This window comes from Lepidochelys kempii, chromosome 6, assembly GCF_965140285.1.
Source record: "Lepidochelys kempii isolate rLepKem1 chromosome 6, rLepKem1.hap1, whole genome shotgun sequence".
In the NCBI taxonomy this organism is placed as follows: Eukaryota; Metazoa; Chordata; order Testudines; family Cheloniidae; genus Lepidochelys; species Lepidochelys kempii.
This window is the reverse complement of record NC_136385.1, coordinates 91990668-92013599: the sequence shown is the minus strand read 5'-3', so window position 1 is coordinate 92013599 and position 22932 is coordinate 91990668. Positions and strand designations below refer to the sequence as shown.

At 47.7% G+C, this 22932-nt stretch overlaps 1 protein-coding gene across 2 annotated transcripts in view; it reads right to left on the bottom strand.

The window, feature by feature from the left end:
* Positions 1 to 1372: 1372 nt before the first annotated feature.
* IFT43 (intraflagellar transport 43) overlaps positions 1373 to 22932 on the bottom strand; it is a 58873-nt gene continuing 37313 nt past the window's right edge. For both annotated transcript variants that reach the window (XM_073349248.2, XM_073349249.2), the window contains 4 exons: positions 5552 to 5624; positions 4026 to 4101; positions 2549 to 2611; positions 1373 to 1733 (listed from right to left, as the gene is read on the bottom strand). In XM_073349248.2, coding sequence (XP_073205349.1) covers positions 1614 to 1733; positions 2549 to 2611; positions 4026 to 4101; positions 5552 to 5624 — 332 coding nt within the window. In that variant the 3' untranslated portion in view covers positions 1373 to 1613. The remainder of the gene's footprint in view (positions 1734 to 2548; positions 2612 to 4025; positions 4102 to 5551; positions 5625 to 22932) is intronic.

The window sequence follows — 22932 nt, the reverse complement described above, 5'->3', positions numbered from 1 at the left end:
TTTGGAAGCTGGCCTCAAAGCCTGAGTGTGGGTGGATATTGCAGTTGTGTGTGCACCAGCAGTGCAGGGGGAGCAATTTCTATGTAGGTTAATACTTCAGTTTCCTAAAGCCCAGTGGCTCCTCCACACATTGGAATCACCATCAGAGTGTGTATGGAGGTCTCCCCAATTACACACATGAAGAGTTTTGAAGCCCCAAGGGTTCTGAGGATCCATTTTATTGCAACCATCACCGATAGCTGGAAAAAGACTCTGCCCAGTGAAGCATTTATGCCAGCTTCATTTTTCAGGAATCAGCCATTCTGCTATTCCCACCCCAAGCCCGTGGTGCAGTAGCACCATTTTCTAAGATACCACCATGCCCTTCACCCCTAAGGCCATGGTGCAGGGCTCAATCCTGCTCCTCTTTTGCTTCCAGCACCATCTCTCAGTGGGCCCTGATGTTATGATTTAGCGTATGCTGCATTCAGAGGGGTAACTGGACCTGTTGTGCTCTTAGCACAGCAGTAAGAATAGAGCACGATGAAGATATACTATCCAAGCACAAAGCCTGCTAACAAAGCCAGCAGCAGCATCCTCCCCCAGCCATCTGCACCACACAGAAGAGTGTTTACACTTGCTCCACATGGGAGAAATCACTGTCAGAAGCTCCAGCAGCACAAAGCTCTAGAGGGTAACTAGCTCCCTGCAAACAATGACCACTGATACTATGGGGATGGATGCATTAAAAATAGCTAAATGGATTTTTCTAGGTAGCACTGAAAGAGAGATGCCAGGTACTAAAGAAATACCAAGCAGGGTGTATGTATCACAGCAGCCAGCCTGGCACTTTCACATGTGTAGTATAAACAGCATTTTCTTTACAAGGTACCTATCATCTTAAACCATCTCAGCTCACGCTATGCTTTCCTCTGTGTTGACAAGCTAAGTAGGGTTAGCTCTGGGAGACCACAGGGGAAAAAAAGCAGATGCTGCAAGAAGTAATGCTGACAGTTTAGTAGGTGATGCTCTTCCCTCTGACTCAATAAAGAGCTATTATTCCAAGCACAGGGCTAAAGGACAGTGGGTTGCTGGAGGTATTACCTCTGGATGGGATATAAAACTGAGGTCTGGACCACTAGTGGCATCTATTGTGAGAGAAGGATGGTAACCTCAGTGTCCTGGGCAAATTCAACTTAAACTCCCTTTGCAGCCAGCCTCAAGAGGAAGCCACGTTCTTCTTAATTTCCTGTCCTACCCTTTGTGCAGTGTGGCTGTTAAATAGCTGCCATGTTTCCACTCCAGAACAGGGTGCACTGCAGCAGCAGCAGACAAGATCCCTACAGGAACTTGTAAAACATCTTGGGATAAAGAGCTAGCGAAATGGAAGCGATTGTTTAAACATAAATGCTTTTTTGTATTTGAAATTATTCAGTGTGGCATTTTGAGAACAAATAAATATTCTTGTTACAAAATACCTGGGAGTCAAGCCCACTTTCCTGTCATGCTCCCACCTCCTTTACTTTCAGATCTGGAATATTTTCTCAAATACACGAGTTGATAAAAAAAACAAAAAAACAACTAGTGCTAACTATTTGTAGCTGTCTGAGTCTGTGTGCTGAGCTGGCCAGACCTCAGATGTTCTTGGGCTGACCCAAGGGCTCATCTCTCTCAGACTGTCCCAGGTCCCACTCAGTCACGAGTTCTGAAGACACCTCCATGTACAGATGGTCCCAGTCCCAGCAGACATCCTCCTATCAAGAGAAAAGAAAAAAAAAATTCTGAATTGCTACAGGTCCCTGAATGCTGCTAAATGGTCAGGCTGGCCAGGCGAGCCGCCCTAAAGAGATGCTGTAGCAGCCTCAGAGATCTACCACTATGTGCATAGAGGGGGCATTAGGGCAGGGCCCTAGATTCCATTAGGAGCACTAGAAATCCCAGGAAAAAGGTGGTTTCAATCCCTGCCACAATTTATAGATTTTGACAAGTCGGGTTGTGTTTTTAAAATTCACCAAAAAAAGCAAGTTATAGATTGAACCAGGCACAGTGCAGAGAGGGTCTGTGAAATCTCCACCCCTACACAACTCTCCCAATGCAGCTCAGTCCTAACCTGCAGAAACCCTGCCATTTCAGTCCTGGGCTTCCCCCAGTTCTGCTGGTGCTCCTCTGTCCTGACCTGTTGTTCCAGACTTGGGCTCCCCCTGTTCTCCTGTCTGTCTTTGCCCCTCAGTGGAGCTGGAGCTAGCAGTGGCTCTTAGATGCAGAATTTCATAGAACGTTGAGTGTGTCAGGAGCCCCGAGCCCAGGTCAGAGACAGTCCCCAATAATTCCTTTGTCAGCTCTTTTGCACAGGAGGGCCCAGTTGGAAGTAGTGCCACAAGCTCTGGCACACTAAGAGTATCACATTCTGGGCCCCAGAAACCTCTAAAATCCAAAATCCCTTCAGACTTTATCCCACTGAGACAAGTCTGTCCCCCTCCCCCATTAATAAGGCCATGTACAGCCTGACTGAGAACCTTGCAGGCCCACGCAAGCAGCTCTACTAGTTTCTGCCTCAAGACGGGCTCACCTCTCGTACTTCCTGTTCTGGGGCCAGAACCTTGGTGAGAAGCTTCAGGTCAATCTCTCCATCCTGTGAACACACAGCAGGTCACAGACTTACTCCAACAGACCAGGCACAGAGAAAAGGGACCCCGCACCTTAGCCAGGAAGAGGATGTTGCTGGTGACAGCTGCATTCTTGCCTCCTTGGGGACAAATGGCTTCTTATGGGACAGGAGTAGCACATGGTGACTGGATGTGGACAGCTCAGTGGGAGGGGAAGGAGCATGTGAGACCAATCCCAGTGTTGCAACACTCACAGTGCAATCACAACTGCTGTGATTTCTGGCTGAATTGGGGGTGCAGGAATTTTACCTGAGCTGGCTGCAGTTTCTCCCTTCAGCCACTCTAGGGAGCTAGCCTGCAGACATCCCATAGCAGCTGCCTGCACCTCTGTGGGACCCCATGAGCTCTGAGTGGGGCAGAGCCCAGAAACAACAAAATCTCCCACCATCCTCCACCGCAGCCCGGGAGAGTTAAATTAAATTAAGAGTCTGGGGAAGCCCACTCTGCTGCTGACTGGAGACAGGTGCCAGCTACAGGCACCAGCCAGGGGAGGCTGCTGGGACACAGCAAAGGGGCTATGTGAACCAGTGAGTGTAGCTGGAGGGGACGAGAGGGGAGTATTGCCCAGCAGATGCACAAGGGAGTCAGGACCTGCATTTCTGTGTGTACGCATTTTGTGTCTGTGTCACACAAACACTGCAGGGCGAGAAGAGGGAATTCAAAAACCAGCAGCCAGACCAAAAACAATGTCAGAATTAAAAAACCTCATGATTTTGGGGTTGGATTCTTAGGGCTGGCAATATGGCACTCCCCAAGGAAACAGGAAATCATGGCCTGTCACCATTTGGGTTTGTGCCTCTCAGGAACAGCTTTGGAAACTTCCTTCCTGCTTGAAAAAGACTCTTTGGTCTACAGCAGCATGAAGAACTCCTATACCCAAAGCCAGCAGCTCAGACACTAGGGGCAGGGTTACATGTGCCTCAGGCACCACACGAAAGGACAGCACCCTGGATGACCCTAGCTGAGGGAGGAGGAGCAGTCCTGTGTGTGTCCCAGGACCAGAGAAAGGGGCAGAGCATGGTGAAACATGGGTAGGAAATGTGTTCTAGGGACATATGCAGTATTGCTGGAGCCGTGTTGGTCCCAGGATGTTAGAGAGACAAGGTGGGTGAAATAATATCTTTTACTGGACCAACAGAAAACTTGAGGGAAAACTCAAGGATGTTCTGACTGTAAATAAATGGCCATCGGAGTACGATTTCCAAGTGGACTCCAAGCAAACGTGCCAAGGAGACGTTTGTATCCAGTGTCAGAGGCACAGTAGGGGCTCCACCAGAGCAATGGGCACTGTACCCAAGTATCTCTGTTTTTCTGGAGGAGGACATGACGGAGGTGTAGAGGGGGTTATGCTGGCCACTATATATAAAGGCACCCACTCACCAAGGTTTGGAAGGCAGCATACTTCATGAGGTCATTGTCCAGGTCACGGAATGTCAGCACTCTGTTCACCTGGATACTGCAAGAGGGAGGGGTAAGAAACAAAACTAGCTAAGTGTGGGAACAGCGCATGCTCCTCTAGGGAGCAGTGACACATGGATGGGAGTCTGGGAGCATCCAACTTGAGTGCCCATGTCTCCCAAGAGAAAAGAAATACATGGGTGGACAGGATTCTGGGCACAAGCCTCTCGAGTGCTGTTTCTATACCAGATAGAACAATGATTTAGACATGGAGTATTATTATTTAATGGACCATGAATGTGAGGGAAGCCCCAGAACCTGCCATCCTCTGAGCGGTAGATGCTGTAGTTGTAGGAAGCCTAACAGCAAATATTGGATTAGCTGTTTAGGAGAAAAGCTGTTTGATTGTTCCACCTCCTGGCTCCTAACCAGCCCTACCATGCAGCTTCCAGTATACTAGGGGTCTCTGAGTTTTCCTGGCTGCTTTAAAGTCATAGTTATGAAATACAGTTTTTTTAAAAGGTGAATCGCAAAGAAAAAAAGGAGAAGGAAGGGTATTGTGCTCTCTTTTCCTTCTGTGTGATGTCACAATATAAAGAAGACCTGTAGCAATTTTATTTCTGCTTGTTGTCTTACATGAGAAATGTGGGTCTTTTCTACTCTGGAAGACTCCATGGATGTTCAGGGAACTGATAGGATCATAACATGATATAAAACAAGGAAGTAAAATATAATTGAGAAACAGAGTGATTTTTAGTCAAACTGTTAAAAGTGTTTTAAATTTGTTTTCGGTAACAGCTATTTAATTTCAATGCCCAGTAAACATTTGGGAGAAAAGGCATCTTTGTTCAGGATTCAGGCACCCTTTCTCTACAATTAAGGGCCATAAAAGCTCCCAGTTCATATTATCCAAGAAATCACTTCAACAAAACAGGAAAGAGCAGACTTGCCATTTCCTGATACTTCTAAGATAAAATGAAAAAAAAAAAAAAAGGTTAATTTTTTCCCTTTGCTGGTCACCTTTGAGATAAATCCAGAACTACTTTGACTATCACTTTTAACCAATAGGATTTGCACTATACAGATTAACTAGGCACTTGAATGAGGCAGACATCACATGGGGGGAAATAATTTATGATCATGTAAGTAAAGTGTGTGTGATAATACATATGCACAAAGTTGCACAGGCAACCTTAAATTGGGCATTTCCTAACTTTTGAAGGTTTCACGCTGCAATATCAATCATGTTCTTTTGAAATATTTTTGTATGTATATAGAATATGCTGTAATTACTTTCTTTGTGTATTTGGAAACAACACACTGGAGCCTCACTATCCTGGAGACTCACTATCATAATACATGGCATCAAATCCTACTGAATGGGACAGCCACTGATCTCTGCAGAACACAAGGTAATGCAGGGTTTAATTTCAGCAGCCATTTCTCACTGCTGATCCCCAGCTATGGGCAGTGACTCTAGACTTGTGGTCATGTGGCTGTGCTGTTACCTGGGTGGAGCTGCCACTTGCATGGCGAGATCTTCTTCCTGTACTTCCTCCAAGTCCGGGATCACTGGAATATCTGCAACAGGAAGAGGCAGAAGCAGCATGAAGACAACGGAATACTGAGCTTTCCTCCCACTTGGGAGAGAGAGAAGTCAGAAATCCCACCCTCCCATGCTACATGGGGTGTAAATGCATTCACAGCCCTCATGACAGGAAAACAATGGTAGGTTATTTGCAATGATTAAAAAAGCATATAGTTTAATAATAAAACAAGCCAATAAAGCTCTGAAACCTGGAGGCAAGATAAATCCAAAGAGGGAAGCAAATTTGTGCTGCATTAGGACTTGCTCAACGGTCATGGATTCTCCATTTGGAATAACCTTGAACCTTATGAGGTTTGAGTTCTTGCTGGCTGCTGCAAGCCTCAAACACGGACCTGCTGCATGCTTGCCATCATCCCATAAGCAGGGCAAGAATTCCCTTCACTCAAGAATCACTATTTGTCCAGCTCAGGTTCACATTTTATTAGAGATGAAAAATATCAGATTTCCCTCAGAAAACTGTCATTTAAATTAAGGGTGAAAATGTTTAATGAAGCCCCAAATGCCAAAAATAAAGAAGTTTCACAGTGGATTCCCCCTCCCAAAGGGCAAAATTCTCTGGATGTGTCTCATGCTGCAGCTGCAAATCTCGTTCTGATCCCTGGAGCTTGACTTCTCTGGCGTTTGTCCCCTTCTGTCTCTCAGAAGCAATTAACCCTTCATCTGTAACCACTTTCAGGCTCTTCCCTGGGTTTCTCTGTCCTTCTTTTGAGCATTTCCAGTACTCTCTCTCCCCAGATCCCATCTCCCATTGAAGTCTGGGCTCAGGGTGTTTGCAAAGGAGGCTGGTCAGCATGTTGGATGTAGTCTCTCTATTTCATCAGGAGGGGCTCCCACGCCCAGCGAGGGCAAGGACATGACAGCAAAACACAGACGGACAAGGTTTTGTTTGATTGTAGCCCAGGATGCCAGTGACTATGGTGCATCCTGCTGCAGGCCCTGCCATGAGATGCACCCCACAATCAGGTAAAGAGATGCGCTCAGCCCAAAATAATTTGAACAGAGGGCAAAGCATACCAGAGTTGCCAGATGCCTAGCCAACAGTAGTTAGTTAAGGGCTGTCAGTATGTTCAGCCCTGTACTAGACCCTCCCTGCTCCCAGGAGCCCAGAATCCAGACAAGAGAGCTTGAGGTATGAACCTCACTGAAGTGCTCCAGCACTGACCACACCTAGACTGCACTGCTGGAGGTGAAATGGGGAAGGGGCCAAAAGAGAGGATGTCAGGTTGAACAGCATAGAAAACTTCCTGTTGCAGATAGTCTACTGCAGTGTTCACCTAGCTTTATATAAACTCAGGTAAGAAATAATCCCAAGGTGACCTGGCAGACACAGTGAGTTGGAACCTATTTATGATTTTGAATGTGAGTCTGCTGAAGTTAGCCTATCCTATGGGTCTGTCTCCAGCCCACTCCCTGGACTAGGGTCACAGCTACTCCAGCTGGGAGGGAAGGGAAAGGAGAAAGGAAGAGGGACAGAGAAGGGGTGCCGAAAAGCCTGGGTGCAAACAAATGCTCCTTAGAGAAGGTGAGCTGCCTTTCTCTGAGGCATATTCCTGGGGATATAAGGAGTGAGCAGGTGGGGGAAGGTGGGTATAGGAGCAAAACATGTTCTCCCATTGATTTCGCATGTCTTCACCAGACCTGCTAAATTGACACTCGCTGCATCGATTGCAGCAGTGTCAATCTACCAGTAAGTGTAGACATGCAGCGAGTGTCGATTTAGCGGGTCTGCTGAAGACACGCTAAGTCGACGGGAGAGCACTCTCCCATCTATTTCTGTACTCCACCTCCCTGAGAAGCATAAGGGAAGTTGATGGGAGAATGTCTCCCGTCAACACAGCGCAGTGTAGCCACCGCCAAAGGGGATCTAACTACATCGACTTCAGTTATGTTATTCACGTAACTGAAGTTGCATAATTAGATCGATTTACCGTGGTAGTGTAGACCAGGCTTTAGGGCATGGCTACACTTGCAGATGTAGAGCGTTTTGAGTTAAACCCGCCTTCGGAGAGCGCAGTAGGGAAAGTGCTGCAGTCTGTCCACACTGACAGGAACAAGTGCTCTGGCGTGGCCACATTTGCGGCACATGCAGCGGCATTGAGAGCAGTGCATTAATGGCAGCTATCCCACAGAGCACCTCTTCCCATTCTGGTGCTGTGGCTTGTGGGAAGGGGGTGGAGGTGCGGGGCATTCTGGGTCCTGTCCCAATGCATCGGTTTGCATCCCAGCAATCCCTGTGCTTCTGTCCACATTTGGCGCCATTTTTCAACTTTTTGTACGGTGCACTCTGTCTTCCCTCTCGGTCTGTGGGAACAGAGCCCAAATTGCTGAGGAGTATGCTGATGAGTCTTGGCAGCACGTCACATTTGGCAGTTGAATTATTCCTTATGATCCAAAGTGACAGTGAGGGCTCTGACAATATCGACTAGAGTAACGCATACAACACGAGTTTGCTTGTGGCATTCATGGACATGCTCACCACCGTGGAACGCTGCTTTTGGGCTCGGGAAACAAGCACTGAGTGATGGGATTACATCATCATGCAAGTCTGGGATGACGAGCAGCGGCTGCAGAACTTTTGGATGAGAAAAGCCACTTTCATGGGACTGTGTGAGGTGCTCGCCCCCACCCTGCGGCGCAAGGACACGAGATTGAGAGCTGCCCTGACGGTGGAGAAGCGGGTGGCTATTGCAATCTGGAAGCTGGCAACTCCAGACAGCTACTGATCGGTCGCTAACCAGTTTGGAGTGGGGAAGTCGACCGTGGGAATTGTGTTGATGCAAGTTTGTAGGGCCATTAATCGCATCCTGCTCAGAAGAACCATGACTCTGGGTAACGTGCATGACGTTGTAGATGGCTTTCCACAAATGGGTTTCCCTAACTGCGGAGGGGCAATAGATGGCACACATATTCCAATTCTGGCACCAGCCCACCTAGCCTCCAAGTTAATCGGAAGGGGTATTTCTCTATGGTTCTCCAGACGCTTGTGGATCACCGTGGGTGCTTCGTTGACATTAACGCAGGCTGGCCTGGAAAGGTGCATTACGCACGCATCTTTTGGAACACTGGCCTGTTCAGGAAGCTGCAAGCCAGGATTTTTTTCCCAGACCAGAAGCCACAAGCCCACAGATCACCGTAGGGGAAGTCGAAATGCCCATCGTGATCCTTGGAGACCCCGCTTAGCCTTTAATGCAGTGGCTCATGAAACCCTACACAGGGAGCCTTGACAGCAGCAAGGAGCGGTTCAACGACAGGCTGAGCCGGTGCAGAATGACTGTGGAGTGTGCTTTTGGCCGTTTAAAGGGCTGCTGGCGCTCTCTGTATGGGAAGCTGGACCTGGCCTATGATAGCATCCCCATGGTTATATCCGCATGCTGTACCTTCCATAACATTTGTGAAGGGAAGGGTGAACGATTCACTCAGGCATGGAACTCGGAGGTTCAACACCTGGAGGCTGAATTTGAACAACCAGAGAGCAGGGCTATTAGAGGGGCCCAGCGCAGGGCTGTAAGGATTAGGGATGCCTTGAGGGAGCAATTTGAGGCTGAAAGCCACCAGTAATGTCTGGTGCCCTGCACGGGAGTGAAGTGCAGTGGTTCCAAAGTTAGTAGGAATCTGTTTTTGCCACGCTGACTTGCAGTGCCTGTTTCTTTCCTGAGCTAAGCTATCTTTTACTTTATGCAATAATAAAGAATGTGTTCAAAGCCAATAAATCCATTTATTGAAAAGAAATACAAGTGCTTGGAAAACAGAAAGGGCAAGAGGGTGGGGTCGGGAACGGTACAATCACAGATTTGCGTATGTCCTGTTATCATACTCAGCCTTCCTGTCTGGAGTTCTGTGCAATGAGTGCTGCACTTCAGGATGGCTATACTGCATGGTGATTGGGGGTTGAGTGCAGAGGGTAAGGGTTGTAGTTTTCAGGGCTGGGTGGTGAAGCTAAAGGTGCTGGAGGCAGCTGGTGGTGGTAAGAACCTGGATGTTGGGGAAAGTGGGTTGGAGGTGACATGGGGGCACGAGGGAAAGAGTTTTGGGACAAGGGCTGCGGGTGCGGTAGTGCTCTGCCTGCATGGCTATGAGCGCCTGGATTGAGTCCGCTTGGCGCGCCATTATGCTTATCAGCTGATCCGTACTTTGCTGCCGGAGCACCACACTTTTGTGCCAGCACTTCTCATTCTGCTGGCAGATCCTCCTTTCACTGTCCCGCCACTCCTGCACTTTTCAATTTTCATTACTTGAATGCTGCATTACTTCATGCAACATGTCTTCCTTGCTTCTACGTGGCCTCTTTCTGATTCTTTGGAGTCTTTCGGCCAGTGATAACACGGACGGCTGAGATCTCAAGGTTGCATCTGTAAAGGCAAAATGCAACAGTTAACAGAGACAGCATTGTTCACACCAGACAGAGCAATCATTCCCCTGTACTTAAGGACAAGCACAGTCTACACAATAGCATAATTTGCCCATCCCAAAACGAGTGCACTTAATCCACAGGAGCCCCAAAATGGTGAGTAAGCACAGGGTCAAGCGTGACTGATTGTTTCACTGTCCTCTGGGTTTCTGTGCCTTGGGCAGAGCCAACAGTGGCAGGGGGCCCCCATCCTGAACACTGTCTACACATTTTCCACAGGAGTTCATCCTGGAAGATCTCTCGCTGCTGAGGGTGACCTAGGAAGCTAGGGAGAGTCTTCTACTGTAATGCGGATTCCGCCATGGCCCATATGCCGCTTGCCTGTGTGCAGCAATGGTCTCCCCGCCCCTCACAGCACAGTGCCGTGGACAGGTTAGCCTTACTGGGACAAGGAACACAGTGGCTCTCCCAAGAAACCTGCGCAAGCGCATTGCCCAAGTTCTGGCTGAGACCTTTGAAGAGATCACTGAGGCCGATTACTGCAATGTGAGAGAGCACATCAATGCCCTATTCCGCATCTAGGCATGCATACAACCCTAACCCTCCTCACCCCAAGAGCCCACACCGAATAACTTCCTTCCTAAAATAAAAGCCGCTTACCGGGAACCTCCTCTGGTGTTTGTCCTTCCCCAAGCACCGGCTGCCATGACTGGCTACCTTCCTCCTGGCTTGAGAACAGCTCCTGGCTGCATGCATCTAGGGATACTGGGGTGTCTTCCTCCGCCTCAGAACCCTCGCTCCCGCTTTGCTCCTCCTCCTCCTGCCTTGTTGAACTGGGCTCTGAAGTGTCCATGGTGGTACTCGGAGTGGAGGTGGGGTCGCCTCCAAGTATTGCGTCCAGCTTTTTCTAGAAATGGCAGGTCGCAGGGGCAGCATCGGAGCAGCTGTTTGCCTCGCGGGCTTTGCAGTAGGCATTCCGCAGCTCCTTCACTTTAACCCTGCACTGCAGTGCATCCTGGTCATGGCCTCTTTCCATCATGTCCCTTGATATCTGCCCAAACGTATTGTAATTCCTATGACTGGAGCGCAGCTGGGACTGGACAGCTTCCTCTCTGATGACACTGATGAGGTCCAGCACCTCGCTATTGCTCCATACCAGGGATCACCTGGCGCATGGAGGCATGGTCACCTGGAAAGATTCGCTGAGAGCACTCCACCCCTTGCTGAGCAAACAGGAAGGGGATTTTCAAAATTCCCAGAGAATTTAAAGGGCGGGTCTGACAGTTGGTCATCTGAGGCAGGGGAGTGGAGTTCAAAGTGATTACCAGAGTGGCTAGAACAGGCATTGTGGGACACTTCTGGAGGCCGCTCAGAGCGCACTATAGGACCAGGGCGTCCACATTGGCGCCACGGCACTCCAGCGGGGGCGCAGCAAACGTTATTCCACTCGCCGAGGTGGAGTACCAGCAATGCTGTAGCCGCGGAGTCAGAGCGCTCTATGTGCCTTGCCAGTGTGGACAGGTAGTGAGCTAGTGTGCCTGGGGCTCCTTTATTGCGCTGTAACTCGCAAGTGTAGCCAAGCCCTTAGTGTAGTGTCCCTATGGTTTTCCAGAAGACTGCTCCAGGGGCCCCTGTCCCCTGGAGCTGGGGAGCTGAATGGCTCCGCTCTCTGGAGATTCTTCACCCAGTTGGCATCTGAATGAAGCAGGCATGCCAGGGGCTAGAGCAATCAGGCTGCTCCTGGCTCCATCTGTAGCACTGCTGCTATAGTGTTGGAATGCAGCAGTTGGCTATTTCTAGCTCTACCCTTTTTGCAGCCCAGGCTGAGATGAATATTCAGGAGCTGGAGAGACAGCCCCACCTGAAGAGTTTGGGGCTCAAGACCAGGCCTTCTTGAGCAGCTTCCTCCTCCTGCCTCCTGTCAGTGCTGTGCAGCCTCCCACAGCTCCAAATGGCACTGCTCCTGCCTCATGTCCACTCCGCATCGCTACAAGCTCCCCCAGCTCCCCTTCCCCGGCCAGAGGAGACAGCGCTGGCCCATCTGCAGCAGAGCCTGGGTCAGCCCAGGCCTTGGCGAGATGGCTGTTTGGAGCTAGCCACACAGTGGGATTTCTCTCTAATTGGCTGCCTGCTGAAAGGGCTGAGAAGGATGGAGGCTGCAGCGAGAGGCAGTGACAGCTTGGATGATCTCAGCAGAGCCGTGCCATCCAGCTCCCCAACCACCCAACAAATAGATGCCTATGGAACAGCTTTCTGGCTGCAGCAAACTTCATAAAGACCTTCGCAGGGAAACTGTAGCAACTTGGCCTGATCCATCCCTGAGACAGAGGAAGGCAAAGGCTGGCAATTCCATAGCACTGAGTCACTGCGCCATTTGACAATGGCCTGTTACTGTTCTGCTCGCTGCAGAGCCCTGACCGCTCTCACAGCGGAAGCTGCCATTGCACTGATTCTTCCCAGCAGGGGCTCCCAGCTGCTGGCAAAGTGCAATGAAGGGACAAAAGAACAAAAGCGATTCAGCTGATGGAGTGACTGATTTAGAGGGAGAGATTATAAGAGCTGAATATGTAGGGCTCAGCCCAGTGATAGCTATGGGGGGCAGAGTCATTGTGGATAAGGGGCAAAGAGTAAGGAAGAGACAAATTGTGTAGGCTGGTTTGCGGGGATTAGCTTACAAGTAAAGAGATGAAGCTGAGCACAGAAAAGAAGTTTTGTTGAATCACAGGCAAAATGGACTAAGGGGACATCTCTAACTGCCCATCAGAAAATGTGAGATTCCCATGGCTGGAGTCATTTAAAAGCAGGACTTGGCAAGAGCCTGGAGAGTGACTGTAGGGATTAGGGAACATTCCTGCATGGGCAGAAGCAAGGGGATGGCCAGACTAGATGAAACCTGGAGGGTCTTTTGGGTCTCTAATTTCTCGGATTGTCTGAAGTGCTGCTCAGCAGTTCAGTGGTTAAGGGGAGCTGGAGGCTTTCAAAGATGTTTGAAAGTTAGCCTATTCTTTGCTAGAGACATTTGCGAAGATACACACAAATCTATAGGTAGAGACTGGAACTGGATGTTACACTGATGACAAAATGTTCCTCTGTTAATAGAAATTAATGTAAAACTAACTGGGAGCATTTCTACACTCCTCTACTGAGCAGCACTCTTGGTGTCACATGCAGAAAGGATCCAGTTCTGCAAGGAGTTGAGTGTCCTCATTCCTCTTTGACTCCAATGGATTTGAGGGTGTTTGAACCCCTGCAGGATCCCTCCCTCTATCAGCTAACCAACAGCCTAGCTTCCCCATTCATTATTTATTTTGATTCCTTCTCCGGTTGGGTCTCGCTCTCTTGGATTCCTTTGGGCTTTGTTGCTCCCTTTTTCTTGCAGATGGGCCACAAATGTCAGACCCAGCTCAATGATGGATCTTTCACCCTGCAGGATCCTAGAGTTTTACAAACTGGATATCCTGCTGCTAGACTTGCTGACACAGGGCCAAATCCAGCTTCCAATGAATTCCATGGAAAGACTCCCACAGGCTGCAACTGGAGTGGAATGAACCCTTACCGAGCATTGCAGCCACACAGCATTCTCAAAAAAATAGGCTACGGAAAACCAGTGAATTTACCGGTAGAAACTCTCTCTCTCTCAAGGAATTCAAGGCTCTAACACCACGTAGGTACTTTGAGAGAATCGTAGACAGTAGAATTTAGACATAAATGGAAGTGCTCTATTAGTTTCCCACCAGCCCATCCTATGGTGACCAATGCAGTATTGTTCCCTATTGTATGCCATGTAGAGTCATGTCCAGTTTACCTTGAAATGTCCTATACTATGGGGCATTCCCAGCTCCCAGGCTAACAGATCCCACTGGCCAGATTTAAATGCTATTCAGCATAAAAAAAATTTTAAATTTCAACCCACTACTTGTAATTTCCTCCTCTCCTGCCCCATCCCTGTTGTGCCACTCTAAATAATTCTGCTCCCTACTTTCTGTTCACACTCTTTGCATATTTGTAAACCATCACAGCATTGCCTTTGCCATCAGTTAGCCAAGCATCTTTTTTACTCAAGCCATCCTCCCTCCTGATCATTTTTGTTGCTCTTCTCAGATCTTACTACAGTTTTCCCAATATCTTTCTGGTAACACTGCTGAGAAGTTATTGCAATATTCCAGTTCCACCCCATGGCTGTGCTATGACTGCCAACACATGCTATCTTTTAGCATTCACATCACCTTCAGTGAAATTACTCACATGTTAAGTTAAGCACGTTAGTAAATCTTTGCAGGACTATGTCCTCTCTGTCTTACAATGCAGGACCCATGCGCACACAGCCAGAAACTGCACTGGCCTTATTTCAGCAGCTGCAAATCTGTGTATTGCCCATATCATCCTGGTCTCTCTCAGCTATCCCTGATTCTCTGGGTCCTGCCTCCTACAGAGTGTCTATATTTCAGATCTTTTCCACCAAATCAATTAACTTTGATTTTTCCATATGGAATCTTGTTGTAAAATTTTCTGTCTACATTATAATCTATCTGAAATCAGGGCCTTTGCATATGAGCCTCGTACATGGCTTCATAACGTCTATACACATTGAAGAGCAGCTGGGAATCGCATTCCAGCATGTGCATATGGGAATTGGGAACATCTTATCAAACACAAAAACATCATCATTGCAATGATGCTGCTGAAGGGCCTGCACATTGTAAAATGAAACAGAGAACAAAGAACGGCACCACAATCTGGAAACAAACAGATTCACAATGCATAGCTGTGTTTTAGAAGGAAGGGCAGTTTCCTGATCTCTAACATCTGCCAATTTCAATAAAATATTGCAGACAAGTCTTTGCAGCTGGGTGGAGACCACACTAGCCATGTTACAGCCCAGATAGAATTGCTCCAGCAGGGGATTTCCCTCCCCCTATAGCACACCCTTCCCTCCCAGGCCCAGAACTCAGAGCATAAAGATAATGTAAAATCAAATGCCAATTACCAACAACAAAAACAAACAAAGAATAATAATAAAATTAGGTACAAGTCATCTCTTAGCACTTGGTCTCCCAACTAGACTCTGGGCCCCTTTAGTGTAACTCATGCAGGTCCGCCCTCAACCACAGCCTCCACCAGAGTTCCTCTGGTATCAGTTTTGTGATACCATGGAGAATGTTCGACTGTACCCTGCTCTTAAAAGGAGCACTCATTCTTCCCCAGTTAAAATACACCCAGTTTTCCTTCTGGTAAAATCAGTGAAGAAAGAGGAAGAGGAGTGGAAGAGGCATACGTTGGGTAATGTTTTACAGACAGAAAACAGAAGAAATGGGTTTCTGGAAGTCAGAGAAAACAACTCAAGGCCCCCCATGCTCCCAGAGTGACCTTAAGGAAACCTAGATGGGACTCCTCTTCAGACCCCAGTTTGGTTAAAGGGGATCAAATAGTAACATAAAGCACTTTCCCTTGGCATCCTCTTCCTCAGACCATGCCAGCCTGGGCCCAGGAATCAAACAAGGCAGAGATGGAAAATAAATATTTGAGCCCCATGCTGGCCAACACAGAACTGTTTCCTGTGGTCTATTCTCCACACCTACATCTAGTCTGATTTTAAGTTTCCCAAGGAGCCAGGAGCTCTCTCTTGGAGGCAATTCAAACTAAGCTCATCAAACCCAGAACTACTGTGGCACTAGCCCCAAGTGATAGTTAACAGCTAAGTTATAATTTCCTAGACCAAATGTAGAGGTCTTGTTAATAGCTAATAAAGTGTATTATTATCTCTATGACAAGAGCATCAGAGACCCCAGGCTGGTCAGGGCTGGCAGTGGGCTAGGCACTGGTCACAAAAGAATAAGAAACAATCCAGACCCTAAAGATCATTGCATCTAAGTTATGGTGAGGCAAGTTGGTGTAAGAAAGTAGGAGTTCGGAAGGGAAGGAGGACACATGCTTACTCAGACTGGGTACTTGAATGATTAGCAGGGGAGAGTGCTTTTTAAGATATAACAAACAAGAGACACTAGTGATGGCCGTAGTCCAGGCTGGGTACCTGTGCCCATCTGCCTTTCTGCCTCTTACACAGGTAACTGATCTGCAGAGGAGATAGACGGAGAGGTAGAGGCAGGAAAAGCAACTGCTAGGAGGGGTAAGAACCCACTTTACCTTACAGCCTTCACACTCCTGGCCGTTGCTTTTCCTGCTGCACCTTCCTCCTCCACATGCAAGTCACACCAGCTTGTTATTTGTATTACAGCAGCACCTAGAGGCCCCAAATGAGACCGAGGCCCCACTGTGCTAGGTGCTGTACAAACACCCAGTAAGGCAGTCCCTGCTCCAAAGAGTTTACAGGCTAAATTGACAAGACAAAGTGGATGGGGGAAAAACAAATTCAGAGAGGAGACGTGGATTGCCCAAGGCCAGACAGGTCAGGCAGAGCTGGGATTGGAAGCCCTGTCTCCTTGGTGCCAGTCCAGTGTCAACACTGATTCAGTTAAACTACATCTTTTACAGCCACTAACCCTCCCCTTTTAATGTAGGCCCCCTAGAGCTGCACAGCCATTCTCTCTGGAATCACAACTCCAAGTGCTGAGAGTCACACTAAAAATCTCGCAATTCATGCTTAATGAGGATTTTCTCCCCCTAGTCACGTGACATTTTCAGTGGCCAGTTCAGAATGCAAGCTCCGCACAGCAGCAATGCAGGCATCTTCAGTGACCACACAATGCTATGCACACCTTTGCTGCGACTGAGACTACAGAGTGAAGACTACCCAGAGTATGGCAGCTTTGGGGGCAAGCTGACCCCTTCAAAACAGGTTTGTTTATCCTCAACGCACAGAATTACAGGCTCCTCACTTAAAGAATGACAGAAACTAACTTAATTTTACATGTTATGAGCATGCAACTTAAACCAGGGATAATTATAATTTCTCTGCTGCTGCAAAACTTTATTTTACTGAATGCTTTTACCTTCTGCATCACGTTTGGGGAATTTTAAACAGGCAAATGGAAGAAGGTCTGATTGAAGATGAAGTTAAGTGAAAGAAATTGGTCTCATTTAGCACATGACAGGATTCATCTGTGTTCCCAAGTCCACCGAGGTAGCATCATGGGCGTTTCATATTCATGAGCTGCTGCGACACTGTGTCCCCTCATTTACAAAGCGCCGTGTTCAGCAAATTCCGTCCCTGTGGACGCTCCGTGCATTTCATGGTCTTGTCAGAGAGACATCAAACACTCCATTAACCAAATACCAGAAAATGGCTTTAATTAGCGCATCTCAATCTGATAAATATTTTTCCCCCTCTAAATGGAAAAAAATGGAAAATAAGAAAAAGAAAAGTGGAAAGCAACAGGCTTAAAAAAACCACAAGGAACAAGGAGCAGAGGCAGCTTCTACTGAACACAAGCTCAAAGCCTCTTGGAAGGTGAGAGCAGCAAGCAAGCAAGCAGAGTGGGCAAAGAATAGCTCTCTGGACCTCTGGCCACTCCATTTGACTGGAATGCATTCCACAGGATCGTACCGGACCTGCTGTCAATCTGATGACTGATCAGGAGCCATACCTGTCGCCAGTGGGGAGGATGAAAGCAAAGGGCTGAAGAGAATCAGGTAGCTACCATGACTGTTGGGGTGTGGCCCTGGAAAGCTGAGAGAAGAAACTAAGGAAAAACAGTACAAGAGACCATCTCTCTGAGAACCATGGTGAGAGTCTATGATGGTGGTACCACATGGGCTAGCTGCTGTGAAAAGTCACAATAATAAAGGGGCCTTCTAACCCCAAGTCATAGAAAGGTCTCAGTGGCAACCTGACACTGAAAAGCCAAATAGTAGCTTTACAGAGACAACCATATTAGTGGAGAACAAGAGCAAATGGTTTTGTTTTTTCTTAGCCTTCCAAGCTACAAAGTGATTATCAACTAGACAAAGGGCTGGATAGTAGAAGGAGTGGCCACTCAGGCTCTTGAGCCAGGAGAGCCCCGGAGAACAGCACCAGTCCCTACCACTGTAACCAGGTTGTGGCATTTGTTTTCCCAGATGCTCACCATGGTGTGACTCGGGCAGGCTGGAATCCAGTGCAACCGCCACCTTGTGCGGTGTTGCTGCTGACATACAGTATCTTCCCAGTTTGGAATCATCATTGCAAACATCTTCCTTGGGATGGTTGAGGGAGAGGATAGAAGTGCTGCAATGATGTTGTGTTATAGGGGGCAATACGGCATTGTCCGACAAGTTACTGGACATAATACAGAGGGAGCTGAGTGAAATTATATGGCCTGTGTTATACAGGAGGTCAGACTAGAAGATGATCTAATGATCCCTTCTGACCTTATAATCTATGCACCTATGACCTTTGGACAACCAGATTGGTCACTGGCAATAGAAGCACCAGGAACTTGGAGACCAGGATTAAGACTGTGCTACTGGAGACTGTGCTACTGTACAGCTGGCATTAGCAGGGCACTGATCTCGGAGGCTCAAACTGCCAAAGATCTCTCTCTGTGGAGGAAACATTCAGCCATGATCATCATACAGCTACCAACCTACAGACACTCCTGTCTGAACTCTGTGCCTGCTTCAGTTCCTGGAGATTTCCACTTTTCTCCTTTCAAAGGCTTCTCTCCACATCCCCGTTCATTTTTTTCCCCTTCTAAAAAGTATTAAGGCACTGGCAGGGCTACAGCCTAGAAGGGCATGAGGCACAGGGGGAGGGATGGGGGGAGTTCAGAAATACAAAACCCTCCTCAATAATGCTAGAGATGAGTGATTTTGCTTTAGAGCATTAATGTGACAGGGAAAGTGGCTTCTCAGAGCAGTCCTGTGGAAGTATGTTTGGGAGCAAGCGTATCTGATTCTATTTCATCCTCTTCATGTTACGCTGGAAAAACAAGACAAAATACATTTCTTTTATGCTAAATCCTTAGGTTTTTTTGTTTTTTCTTATATATATTTATTAAAAAAATGCCTCTTTGATCGGCAGCACCTGTGACATTTCCACATCCAGAAACTCTTCAGAAGCCTCCCTCCCTCCGCACAAGGCCACCACTGCTGACAGCCAGCTGGGTTTGATCAGAGCCATTCCGAATCGGATTTTCATAAGACAGATGAGGAGTCTTACTGCTGCTTTCTCATATCAGATGAGAAACTGAGGGGGGAGTGGGGACGGGTCCTGAGGGAACGATGCTACAATCAAGGGCTATGCAGTTCTCTCTCTGTCCCTCCACTGCTGCAATGTTCAAAGGAGTTTGCCTCGAGCGGTTTTAAATGATGGAGTCTCAATTCTGTAATCAGCTTTCAAGAGCTTTTTCTTAACGGGTCTTTTAGGTAAACCTAGTCCGTCAACTACACTTATGGACTCAGCAATCATAAACCCAATATGACTATGTATCTAACATAATACAGAATTTAGAGATGGAAGAGACTTTCCAGAACCCATTAAGTTAATCCCCAAACAGGCCAGGATTGTTCCCTAACAGCTGTATTATTCACTGCCTTGTCCAGTTTTAAATTATTCAAAACAGGGCTTTCACCATATCCCTTGGGATACACACACTCTGCTCTCCCCTTCCACTCCCACTGAAAAGATAGAGACTTCTCCAGACCAAGGCAACTCCAGGTTGTAATGTCAGCTGTCAAAGTGAGGTTAAGCTGGCCCTGACCAATCGCCCGCCTGAAGCCAGTAGCTATTTGTGAGCCTGCCCATCACTGGCCTCACATATGCTAATGGACTCCCCCAGTCCCTGGCGGATTTTTATCTACATCACAAAACCACCACACAGAGTTTGGCCTGATGCAGAGTCCCTCTTAAACAAAAGTCCAGGGTTTGAATAGCAAAGGGCAGCAGGTCAAGACTCAGGTGCACCTACAGAGCTGTATGCCTGCACCTCCAAGAACCATCCAACTGGCAGGTGCATGGACACATGAAGTCACAGTGGGACAGACCAACATACAAGCATTATCATCACCCTCTGCCCCAGACCATCACTCCCCATTCAGCCCACTCACTCAGCTCCTCACATGCCAGGCACAGTTCTGCTCCTCTCTCCATTTCACCAATGGCAAGTGTTCTCCCCACACAGCTCCCTCCACATCTCTCCTCCTCTACCTCCTCCCTTTCCCTGGTCTTTCTCCCCACATCTTTCAGTTTCCCCCTTGCTCAGCCACTCTGACCTATGTTCAGCCATTGCAACCTTCTTCACCACCAAAATCTCCCTGGAACTTACATCACATGGGAACCTACCATCTCCTTGCCTTCCCCACACAGATTAACTAGCCAAGAAGACAACTAGGATACTTTATCACTAATGATTGCTGGGCAACTTGGCTTGCACTGGATAACTTGGCTTGCACTGTGGTCCCAGCTTTGCTCTAAGCCACTTGTAGACCAGGCGTTTTATTCAGTATTCCTTTTATTCAGAGGCTGCTCATGAGAAGAGGTTACTACTGTATTGCTGTGAAGTCCTGGCTCTAGGTAGCTACCACAAGATAGACAGATACCCAGCTCTCCAGACTCAGTGACCATGGGCCTTCCTTCTTTTCATCTTTTAATGTTCTCCCCTCCTATTCTAATGAAGAAGAGCTGCCCGCACACACCAGAAGGGTAAGAAGCCCTTGTAAAGGCTTAACACTTTATATAGAAGTCTCATAGTTAGCATCACTTCCTAGGTGGAAGCTTCCAGGAGGGGGGAAAATGGGTGTCACTTTGGCAGCTTCTCCTGCAGGTCAGTGTGGGGTTGTCTTTGCAGCAGTCAGCCCTTCATTTCAATCAGCTTCCTTGTTCACACACACTACCTGCTCCAAAATCATATACCACCTTTTCCCACATTCAAAACCACATACATTGTCCCCTTCCTCCAGCAATGGCCCTGCTGCGCTCCTCCTGGGGAGCAGAGCTACCAGAGTGGGCATTACTGAAGTGGGGGAGCAGCATGTGTGGGGGAGCCATGGCCAGGGGGATAGAGACAGCAGTCTCAGCCAATGAGCTGCAGCTGCATCACTGGATGAGGAGCTGAAGAGCAGAAGGGAATTCCAAGGGGTGAAGTGGGGCTGAGGGGACATTTCTGGGAAGACATTGCAGAAGGGGGCATGGCAGGGAAGGCACAAAGAGGGGACTCTCAGCTGAAGAGGTTCACCGGTTGAGGGAGGTGCCATCTCTGAAGGGAAAGGCAGGGGCATTCAGTACTCAAAAGCTGCCCAATCCAGGAGATGGCCACTTGATTGCTGCATCCGTCAGACAGATGCTGCATTGGTTGGAAAAAGTCAAGTGAACAAGTGAAATACCAGGCAGGATAAAAATAGAGCCTGTGCCAGTCCCGCAGGGGAGGGGTGCACAAGGGAAGGGGCCCCTTTCGTTGTGAATTTATTTGTAATAACCCTTTCCTCCCTTGCGTAGCCTCAGCACAGAGCAGCCGGCGTTTACAAGACAGGGCTCTGCAGATAGCTCTTTTCTAATTCCACTGACAGCCTCACATCTCATCCAGCATCACTGCTGAGCTGAGCTCAACCACTTCTGCCCATTTTCCCTGTTGACATGGACAGAAAATTGAGCAATTACCCTTAAACTCCTCTCTCTCAGATCACCCAGATTGCTACACACACAGTATTAAGCCCCCAATTGCCCCTGGCCAAAAGTGGCTCAAGTAGGCCTGTCCTTTAGGAATTAAACACTTTTTTGTTGCTCGTGAAGGTTTATTATTCCTCAGGTTGTCAATGTATTAAATCCTGTTAAAACAGGTTTCCCATTGTGCAGAGAGGCAGAGCTCTCCTACCAGAGCCCCACAAGCAAGGGCTCAGGCAGACACTCTGCAACCCAGCAAAGGAGCAGTACCTGTTTACAGAGACCACATTTTATGTACAAATATGTGTATATGCCAGTGTGGGCTGTGCATCAGAGCATTGCACAAGAGCTCAGATAGTTCAACAGTGTGTGCTTTAGAACAGTGTTTCTCAACATTTTTGATAACAGGGATCGGCTTGCTTCCTTCCTAAACTGTGTCAGGGAGATCCCAGGGACCCGTCTGAGAAATACTGCTTTAACCCCAACATTGGTACACAGAGACACTAGTTACAGCTGGGGAGTTACTGCCACTATTTTCAGGTGACTAACTTTTTTGAAAAGTTCCCCCAATTTGGAGTTAGAGTGGGAAAATGATGCTTTTTGTCAGATACACTTTTTGGCTCTCCAACGCCACAAAAAATGGCTCCTTTTTAACATGTCTCACTTGTCCTGGACTAGTTCTCAGTGAGGAAGAGAGACCTGGAAAAATGGCTGGAGAAATACAGTTTAGAGAAAATGAATTGTTAGCACGGTTCTGTATATACCCCAAAACAGAGCATCAGAGCTGCAATGTCTGACCCTTCCCTGTCTTCCACAAGCGCTCTCTCCTGGAAACGTTTCACTCTTTTCTACTGCACTGTCTGTGTGACTTGTGCTGTGGATTTCTTTATGTAACTCTAAAGAATCACTGAAGCTGGAAATGTCCATTCAGTCCATCTCCTTCCACAACTGTCTCTGGCCTCCTTCCACTCAGCCCTTTACACATGGTATGCCCACCCTGAACTAATCTGTGAAGCTATTATCTTCTACTTCAAACCTCTCCTCAAGAATCCAACTCAGCCATGACAGCTATAAGAAATCTCCCAACATTACATAGTTAGGTGGAATGGCAGTTGGGGAAGTCCATATTTATTTCATCAATATAATTACATGTACAAAATGTTTCTATTTGATTGTATCACCTTCTCCCCGCCCCCCGCCAGGCCAGATTGGAGGTTCTTTGTGGCAGGGACTGTGTGTTTATGGCATCCAGTGAAATGGGACCATGATCCTGACAGGGGTCTCTGGGCATAACTGCAGTATAAATAAGTAGTAAAATGTCCCTGGACATCAAAACTGTTGTTGAACACACAGTGTTCTTTTTCTAAGTCTGCAGTTTTTTATTTTAGTGAAAAGG